The following is a 10012-nucleotide window of genomic DNA, read 5'->3' as shown; positions in this document are numbered from 1 at the left end:
ACGTGCACATACAGAATTACAGCCATCATCACCTTTTCCTTGTGACGGTTTGCAGCTGAATAGTCCGTGTAATTGTTGCAGCACTGGAACAAATTTGCCGTGATCTGGTTGCTCACTAAGCTGAGGGTCAGCAGACCGGCACCATGTGATTCTGGTGCAAAAAGGCATGAACGTATGGCATGTTGTCTAATGCCAACTGAGAGAAGCTCTTATTCTTATTCTAAGAGTACTCCTTTTATATATTTTATTCTTTTTCTATGTCCTCCTCTGCAATCAAGCAGTTATTTTTCTCTCTTTCGCACAAATGCCTTTTGTTTCAAAACAATCCTTTCCTCAAAACATTCCACTGGTTGGAATTACTGTTGTTTATTGTTCAGAGGCTTGTCGTAAGTCTTGTTAATTTGCCTGGTGTGACACAAGCTGATCCTGCAGCATCTACTTCTTTAGCCTTTTTGTTGTTAAAGGCAGTTCTTAACGAGGACGCTGGTTGCTGACTGGATTTTGGTTTTAATTGCTGTGTTAATGAGTTTAAGTAAGCTGAAAGGACTGCGACATGCCCACCAAACCCTTCTGTAAATGGGCTTTGTTTTCCTCGGCTATAATTAACAGCGGCCCACGTGCGTTTTTAACCGGAGCCGAACCAAAAGGGGGGGGGGTCGTTGGGGGAGATGTTGGGCTTCTCTCTCTCTCTGTGTCTTTCTGAGTCATCAACCACTTTTTCACTCTGAGTTACAGTCAGGCTCAAACTGCTCACTTCCACCATAAAAGGAGAGCTTATTAAACCATTTCACATGTGGAAGGTTTTAAATGGATGTCTACAACGTTGTGCTGGTTAACTCCATCTCAGCTTCTAGCTCACCTAATGCCTTCCTCTTGTTATTTAATAATGCTCCGGGAAATCCCCCTAATGACTTGAAATGTTCTTAAAAGCATTACCCCATTAAAGTACAATAAACATGATTCATAAGCAAATCTAAATAGGTTATATGTGACTTTTAACCTGTTGGATATCACACACACACACACTGTGATTTAATGTCCTCTTTTTAGCCTGCTGTGAAACCATTTATTTTATAAAATTATACAAAAATGAAAACCCACTTAGCATGAGCAAAATTTAAAAGCAACAGAACAGTAAATAGATGGCCTCCTAAGTCTCCCTTTGCTCCACAATAACAGGGTGGATGGAAATAGAGATTAACTGCAATTAGCATTGGTTGACCTTGCCCCCAACTGGAGACCAGTCATGTCTTAGCAAGGCGTCTTCCAAAAGAATGCCTGCAACCAATTCTCTCAATTATGCAAATTTGGTTGAAATCAAAGAAGTCAGGGGGGGGGTGGGGGGGGGTGTTTCAAATGAAAAGTTGTGGAGCCCCTGGACGAGACTGCCGTGCTTTCAGGTCGGGCCAGCCCGCACCGTCTTCCCTCTCAAGCTAAGATCTTCCACACTGCGAAGTGAACACAAAGAAAAGAGTTTCAACAAATTGGGAGATTAGGGGCCGGTCATCAAAGTAGATTTATTGTGCCTTGTTCAAGCGGAGGATGAAAATACCCTGTGGGCATGGAGAAGGGGTCATGGGACTCCCAAAGGGATTACCTTGAACTGGAGTCATGAGACTTGGGCCGAACAAAGAGCCTGCTCACATGCTCATCATATTAGCCGGCCCTCATAAAGTGAAGAAGTTTCATGTCTTGTGGGACTCAATGGGAGCACTTGACTGGGAGCGCAGCACCAGGAGAAAGCTCTGCCCGAGGAGCTCGCTAGGCTTAGCCTTCAGAAGCAGAAAGGACTCAGAAGATTGTGTGTAAGTGAATCTACTTTCTGAAAATGCAACTCTTTTGAATTTTAAATTTAAATTAGATTTCCCTTATGGCATCATTTGTCAGATATTACAGAAATATGGAACAAATGACAGATCATGGGAAGATAATTCAGATGTGTGACAGATAAAAAGGCGGCGATTTAGGAGTTCTGGGTGTTTGATGACATGATAATGGTGAGATGGACCTCTGCTTTAACAAGACCAACAACAACTCCGGCAAGGGTCTTTTCTTTTTAGTGCGAGTTGTACAAGAAAAAATATTTATTGTTATTTAAATAGTCTTCATGCAAAAAAGTTTGACAGTCAGTTTGACATTTAAAAGAGGAACATGCAATAATTTAAATAAATAAGAGTATATTTCTAAATAAAACATCGCAAGGTGATTTTATCTACTCAACATTATCAGATGACTACTAATCGATTGGGTGAAATCAGGTCACCTCAGCAGCAAATATTGTACGGAAATATATAAATATACATTTATTTATTTATATATGTATGAGGCGGAGGATGAAAAGCATGGATTAAAGATGAATAAATATAGATAAATAAAATAAGATAAATATAGGAAGAAATGTTGTAATGTACTACTAACATTCTTTCTCTATGCAGAATGTAAGGGATAGTTTGGAGTTTTTCAGCGGGCCTGTTGGCTGAGACCAATGTGCTGATCAAGGGAGAACAGTTACTGTACTGTGCTGTTGCACAAAACTCATTTATAGTCCTTCGTTCATAGTCCTCTGACTTCAGACTAATTGATGACGTTGAAATTGGGTTTTTTTGTTCTCCACAATCAACTTCCCGAGAGTTTTCTTGGAAAGATTTTTCATCCAGTGCTTTGGTTTTAATTGGCGCTCCGTCGTCAACAATAAACCCTCTGATGAAACTCTGCTTTCAACTTGGTTATTTTTGTCCAGCACTGAAGAAAAAAAAAAAATCAGGCAGCAATCAGAGTGGGATTTGACAAAGTGCGTGGGCATCGTACTTTTGTTTGATGCTTCTCACTGGCAGCTTATCAAGCTCGAGGCAGACAATGAAAAGTGTTAATCACCATCGACTGAATACGATGTTACTACCTGTTAAAACGCAATACAAACCTTATTTCTGCAGAAACATTTGACAACCGAGAGGATTGTAATAGTGACATTTAAATATGATGGTCTTTAGTGCAGTATGACAGCATGTGAACTAACATATTTCCTCTTTACAGGCACAAAAAGCTTGGATTGAGAGGACCTTTGTGAAAAGAGAATGCGTTCACAAATTTCCCACAAAGGACCCGGCCAGGTATTTACGCTGCTCGCACTGCCTCTTAAGTGCTTATTTATTACTTTAAATAAGCACTTGCAAATATGGACTGAGACACTAACAGCAGTTATCTTATTTTCATTTAAATATAACACAAAAATAATTCTAACTAATCATCACCTCATTTGCTCATTTTTACTGCTACGGAGAGCCACTATGAACAATTTTGACTTTCCCTTTCTAAAATTGCAAGGCTTTATTTAAAAAAGAATAATATAAGCAGGCTAGTTTAAACTGATTAGATCTTACATTACTACAGAATATATAATGACATAAATAAATTAAAACTCTTTTAAATGTACTTCGTGTATTGACAGCGGTGACTGCAGGTCACTTTATCAGGATTATATTTCCCGGTGTATTGTGGGACAGGCTTACTGTCCTGGTCTCTGGGAGCAGCCAGGCGGTGCCGGCTTTTGTTCGCTGCGGCACACACTTCCCAGAAATGGGCACGCGGTCGTTAAAGAGCCTGCGCAATGTTGTGTTTCGAGGAAAAAGACTCGGCCTTCATCAGCAGACGCCGCGGCGCTTGATTAAGGAGCTCGGCTGCCTCCGCTCGTGACACGATTTAAGGCGAGGAAATTTCTTCTGAATACTGGACACACGTTTTTAAGCCTACGTCCCCCCACAAATGCCCCCTCCTCCCCCCCCCCCCCCCCCCCCCCCGGACTGACGGGCCTCTGCTGTGTGTCCATGTAGATGTTCCTGTGGTCAGCTGACATCGCAGCACGTGGCCATCCCCGCCGGTGCCAACTCGCTGGAGGAAGCGAACCAGCTGGTGCAGATCGACACCCCGAAGGACAAGTGGAGTGTGATCAAGCACACCAGGACGTACCCGACCGACGCCTACGGCTTGATCGAGTTCCAGGGCGGCGGATTCGTCAACAAGGCCATGGTGAGTCAAAGCCCACGAAAAAAAGAAGAAAAAAAAGGCAGTCCACAGCTACGAGAAATAACTCTTTTCCCCTTTTTATCATCCATCCAAAGTACATCAGAGTCTCCTACGACACCAAACCTGACCACCTCCTGCATTTGATGGTGAAGGACTGGCAGCTGGAACTGCCCACCTTGCTCATCTCCGTCCACGGAGGTCTCCAGAACTTCGACCTCCAGCCCAAACTCAAGCAAGTGTTCGGCAAAGGCCTGATCAAAGCCGCCGTCACCACCGGAGCTTGGATTTTCACCGGCGGGGTCAACACAGGTAGGACGCTTTTGTCTGTTACATAACAATTTGTGACATTAGAAGATTACCCTTTGCTCTAAATTGTATTTGACCCATTCTGCAAATTCCTGGGAGTGATTAAACCCTGCAATTAGAGATGCGGTTGGGGAAATTAATTACAAATGACAGTGGTGTGGTTGTGGTTGTGTCAGTAGCAGCGCTGTGTCCCATGATCCAGCAACATCACAAAGGGTTACTGTTCATGTTTGCTACGCTCTGCTCTTTGCGCCTTAGGGGTGATCCGTCACGTAGGAGATGCCTTAAAGGACCATTCCTCCAAGTCACGGGGGAAGGTGTGCGCTATAGGAATTGCTCCATGGGGCATCCTGGAAAACAAAGACGACCTCATCGGAAAAGATGTGAGAACATTTTCTGCTTTTAGTCTCTAGGAAGGAAAAGCAAAAACACCCTTTTTTACGAACATTTCAAGCAAATCTCTCCCCTCTCTCTTTTTTTTGCTTCCAGGTAAGCAAACCCTATCAGACGATGGCCAACCCACTGAGCAAGCTGGCTGTGCTCAACAACAGCCACTCGCACTTCATCCTGACTGACAACGGCACCTGTGGGAAGTACGGCTCTGAGGTCAAACTCCGGCGGCTGCTGGAGAAGCACATCTCCCTGCAGAAGATCAACACGCGTAAGTCCCACGGCGGAAGGCGCGGACGCTCACGGAGGCGTCGTCCTCCTTGGGAGCGTGAGCCACACGCGGTCTCGCTGGACACGCTGGGTTGGAGAGCTCCTCTGTGACCTATGGGCTTCCCTTTGTCATCCTATGCCTGGAGCTCGGATAAGGCAGGGACAGCAAAGGGATGCTCAACCGTCACCACCGACTTCGCCGTCTCCTTCAACGTTCCACTTTCAAAGTTCTGTCATCATGAAGGGCCGACACTCGTGCGTGGTTGCACGGAAGAACTGAGTATTTCTGGCTTTGTGTTCCAGGTTTGGGTCAGGGGGTTCCTCTAGTGTGCATGATAGTGGAGGGAGGCCCCAACGTGATCTCCATCGCACTGGAGAGTCTGAGGGACGATCCGCCCGTCCCCGTGGTGGTGTGCGACGGCAGCGGCCGAGCTTCCGACATAATATCCTTCGCGCACAAGTTCTCAGAGGACGGAGGGTGAGCTTTTGTGTCATTTCTCCCTCTTTCGTGGGCTTTGATTGTCGCTGCTCTGGTAAAAAAACAAATGTATCTTCTTTTTGCAGGATGATCAATGATGATGTCAGAGAGCAACTTTTGGTAACTATTCAGAAGACCTTTAACTATAGCAAAAGCCAGTCCCAGCAGATACTGCTCATGGTTATGGAGTGCATGAAGAAAAGGGAACTGGTGAGTAGGAGAATAAACTGAAGAATAAGGTGTTTCAAAATAAATAAATATCTCTGAGTTGTGAAGCATCTGGTCTCCATCGTCATTTATCCACTACACTCATCTGTGTATGTCCATTAACATATAGAATAAACGTAATCCCCACAGCGTGCCTGTCATCTCTCCTTGTGGTCATGTGCCATATGTTCATGTAATCTAGGGCATCCGCATCTTCACTACATCCTCAACCCTCATCTATAAGCACGGCGCTCTGAAGTGGAGCCTGGTGTCTGATTCTGCAGAGATGAACCGGCTTCAAATGAAACAATGCAGACACGTTGTAGGAGACCTCAGCACATAAATACTGGCAGCATTTTTGCATCTCCGTCAAATTTCTGCAAGTGATGTGCTAGCAGCCAGCGTATATTTAATCTCCAGACTCCATTCATTTGGGCAGAAAAGATCAGGTCACACTGCCACCTGCTTAGCAGAGACTCTTTACTTCATCCATAGTGAGCACGAAGTACACAGATGGAGGAGAGGATCCATCTCCCTAATCCTCATCCAGGTTCTCTTTCCACTCCCCATGGTTGTTTTTTTTTTTCAGTCCTCAAAGTGCTATCACTTCACATCCCGCATTAGACCGCCTAATGCGCCAACACACTCAGATAAGCAACTTAAACTGCTTTTTCAAAGATCATTCCACTTTGGGCATTTAGTTTTCACTGATACCCAACCCAGACAATCTGACTGAGCCACCAGGTTGTTTGAGGTCCTCATAAGCAGCTAAAAGGCCCCACGGCCGACTGTTCTTAATCTAAAGTGCCATGACTAACCTACAGGTGAATCAGTTTCACATCTAGTCCCCAAATAATCCTTTTATCCTAAGTGCATCCCATGTGAACAGCTGGGTTCAACAATCACTGATTTGCTGTGATGCAACATCAGGCTGCAAAACATAACCAAGTCAGGAGTTCACTAATATAATAGTCTCCCTATTTGTGACAAAAAAAAAAGCACAACTGTCTGAAAGAGACGCAGAAGTCATCCGTCTTCATTATCAACACATCCCGAGACCGGCACAGACATCCGCCGTGCCACATGTGCATGCCAACTTAATCCCATTCACCGCGGCTGCACATGTGACAGCCCCGTCTGCGTGATTTCATTAGATAAAGCTGAGTCCATAAACAAAGGAAAACACTATCATGCTGTCTGACCCCGCTAAATGAGTTCAGCCTGCAGCGAGAGCGTCTATCTGAAGAAAAAAAAAAAACAATCTCCCATCAGTCCATCCCCACATGTTTGCATCTGCAGTTAGATCGCTCACCAAAAACTTCATTTGTTTTGGTGGTTTGTCATCAGCTGATTCAGCCACTGCAGGGTATGGTTAAGACATGACATGACATTTGCGGTGGTTTCCTGTTTTTCCGTTTATGTTTTCACGCGCAGATCACAGTTTTTCGAATGGGTTCTGAGGGACAACAAGATATTGAAATGGCCATTCTTACCGCCCTGTTAAAAGGTATGATCTGGCAGCCATGCAACAGACATATCAACGTGTGTGTGTGTGTGTGTGTACCATTACTTCATAGCGATACTTTTCTTGCCATGTACTACATGCTCGATATTCTCTCTCTTTCCATCCTTCCGTTTCTATGGCATCAGGCACAAATGCAGCAGCAGCCGATCAGCTTAGTTTGGCTCTGGCCTGGAACAGAGTGGACATCGCTCGCAATCACATATTTGTTTACGGACACAACTTACCAGTAAGTGGGGCTCGCATGGGAACCGTGTCCACTAATCATTTCACATGAGTGCAGTACATTTGATAAATGTATTCAGTACAGGAGGAAATATTTTGCTTTTCAAATGGCGTTCCTCAAAGTTTCCTTCCACTAAAAATGTGTTTAGCTTATTGTTATTTCACTTGGTGGGAAAAACAGATGTTTATTATCAATATTCAAAGCATAGAAGTGTCACGGTTTGGTTCTGCTTCCCGTTTTATTTTGTAGTCTCATGTCTCTTGTGTCCCTGGGTTCGCCTCACTCAGAATGACGCGACCACTTAAGGACTCAGCAGGGTTTTTCCCAAATGAGAGGTTTTTGGGAACTCGTCTGGCGTTTGGCGGGCCACGCAGCGTGCAGCTGGCTGCTCGGCTTAGCGCCGGCCCCCTCGCCTCGCCGCTGGGAGCAGGTGCTGGAGCTGGCTGCCCACCTCCAGGCCACCTACGCCTCCCATGACGCCCGTCTCAGCCCGACTCGGCCCCAAGACCCCCTTCCCGGCTCCAAGAGACTGGCGAGCAAGCAGGAGTTCCAGAAGGTGGTGGAATCCTTGAATAGGACGGAGATGCCCTGCCAGGCCTTAGTAAGGATGCTGGCCAAAACAACAGGCTGGAAGGAGAAAATGCTCTTGAATCTAAAAACTCAGGACGTGCACCAACGACGGGTAAACTCAACATTAACAATGACGCAACAGGGGACAAAATACACTAGGGAGGTGCAGGTGATTGGACACAGGTGGAAACAATCATGCAATCACAGGACAAGGCAGGAAGTGAAGCTAACCCAGGGACACAAGAGACATGAGACTACAAAATAAAACAGGAAGCAGAACCAAACCGTGACAAGTAGCTTTATATGCCTTCAACAGTACCGTGGGTGGGGATCTTTAAGCGGCATTTAACAGATATCTCCTGAACTCCGTTGTGTTTCTCAGATACACACAAATTCCAGCAATACTGGAATAAGTAATACTCAAGGCAGACAATTCATTTTTATTTGCATTCCTGCGATACCTTTTTTCACCTCATTCCCTTGGTAAGCCGGCCGGTGCTATCGCCAACGCTACGACCTCTGGAGCCGCGGCTCAAGAGAAGCAAAAGAGTCCCGCCCGTGCTCCTCAAAATAAAAGCAGAGGAAAGAAGGGGAAGGGGAAGGGAAAGTCAAAGCCTGAACCTCCGGAGGAAACAGACCCCAGGAAGTTGGAGTTGATGCGTTGGGTGAGAGTGGAGTTTATGGCAACAGTTCTCACTCTAGGTAGAAATATAGATGTATAATGAAAGCTGTGGTGTGTACGTGTTAAGTCATCTGTCTGGCTGTAGGTGAACTCTCTGGAGCAGGCCATGATGGATGCTCTCGTGCTCGACCGAGTGGACTTTGTCAAACTGCTCCTTGAGAATGGGGTCAATATTCACCACTTCCTCACCATTCCCAGACTGGAGGAGTTATACAACACGGTGGGCCTGACACACTTCAAATGGAATAAAAAAATGAGACTGAACCCATTTAAAATTCAGATCTGACAAATATCTTAGCTTGAGACTAAATACAGAACCTGTTTCTTTTTTTCTTTGCTCTTCCCTCAGAAACTTGGTCCTGCTAATTCCCTCAATGCTGTGGTGAGGGATGTCAAAAAGGTAAAATTATCCCCCCAATCACATGTTCTCTTCATGCGTAACGTACATTCAAGACTTTTTCAGGTTATATATCATCTTGAGGCATTTTCTATAATAACAATTGCTCTGGCGGTTTTGCAGGGAAACCTTCCTCCAGATTATCAGATCACTGTGATTGATATTGGTCTGGTGCTGGAGTGCTTCATGGGGGGAGCTTACAGGAGCAATTACACCAGGAAGGCTTTCCGCAACCTCTACAATAATTTGTATGGACTAAAAAGGGTACGACTGGTTGGGGGTGGAATGGCAACAGCTCGCTCATTATATTAAGTAACGTTTGGGTATTAATGATGTTTTGCGCTCTTCCTGCAGCCGAAGGCCCTGAAGCTTCTTGGAATGGAGGTGGGCCATCCGTTTTACAACAAAATCTGTCAAGTAGATAAAACAATGCAACCCACGCAGAACTGCCATTATGTTTCTGTGTTGTCAGGATGATGAACCACGGTCAAAAGGAAAGAAAAAGACGAAAAAGAAAAAGGAGGAGGAGGTGGAAATTGACGCGGATGACCCCGAGGTCTGTCGCTTCAAGTTCCCCTTCCACGAGCTGATGCTGTGGGCGGTGCTGATGAAGCGCCAGAAGATGGCACTGTTTCTGTGGAAGCGTGGAGAAGAAGCCATGGCGAAGGCCCTGGTGGCCTGTAAACTGTATAAAGCCATGGCACATGAGTGCTCTGAGAGTGAATTGGTGGATGACATCTCCCAAGACCTGGAGAACAACTCCAAGTGAGAACATTTTATATCTCTCACACGTGTTTCACTTGTAGTTTTCACAAGGCATGAATAGCATTATCTCTTATCCCCTTTTGTCATTAACCCTTTTTGAGTGTACAATTGCAATAGATAAATGATTCATTTAGCTTCCTCCCTTTGGTAGAGAATTTGGTCAGCTTGCCTATGAG

The 10012-nt window shown here is 45.1% G+C and overlaps 2 protein-coding genes across 2 annotated transcripts; both read left to right on the top strand.

The window, feature by feature from the left end:
- The first annotated feature begins 3893 nt into the window (after positions 1 to 3893).
- On the top strand, positions 3894 to 5471 carry trpm1b (transient receptor potential cation channel, subfamily M, member 1b). The gene is made up of 5 exons (XM_037450649.2): positions 3894 to 4026; positions 4119 to 4332; positions 4588 to 4712; positions 4819 to 4994; positions 5234 to 5471. Exons 1-5 carry the CDS (start codon positions 4024 to 4026, stop codon positions 5469 to 5471), a joined length of 756 nt encoding a protein of 251 aa, XP_037306546.1. The 5' UTR covers positions 3894 to 4023.
- A 2279-nt stretch (positions 5472 to 7750) lies between these two features.
- Positions 7751 to 9842, top strand: LOC119195989 (transient receptor potential cation channel subfamily M member 1-like). Its single transcript, XM_062562993.1, has 7 exons — positions 7751 to 8104; positions 8481 to 8657; positions 8760 to 8894; positions 9024 to 9074; positions 9195 to 9335; positions 9426 to 9455; positions 9544 to 9842. Exons 1-7 carry the CDS (start codon positions 7751 to 7753, stop codon positions 9838 to 9840), a joined length of 1185 nt encoding a protein of 394 aa, XP_062418977.1. The 3' UTR covers positions 9841 to 9842.
- The last annotated feature ends 170 nt before the right edge of the window (positions 9843 to 10012 follow it).

The sequence above is a fragment of the Pungitius pungitius genome, chromosome 6 (genome assembly GCF_949316345.1).
Source record: "Pungitius pungitius chromosome 6, fPunPun2.1, whole genome shotgun sequence".
NCBI lineage: Eukaryota > Metazoa > Chordata > Actinopteri > Perciformes > Gasterosteidae > Pungitius > Pungitius pungitius.
The sequence above is the reverse complement of the archived record's forward strand: the minus strand, read 5'-3'. Positions and strand labels throughout refer to the sequence as shown.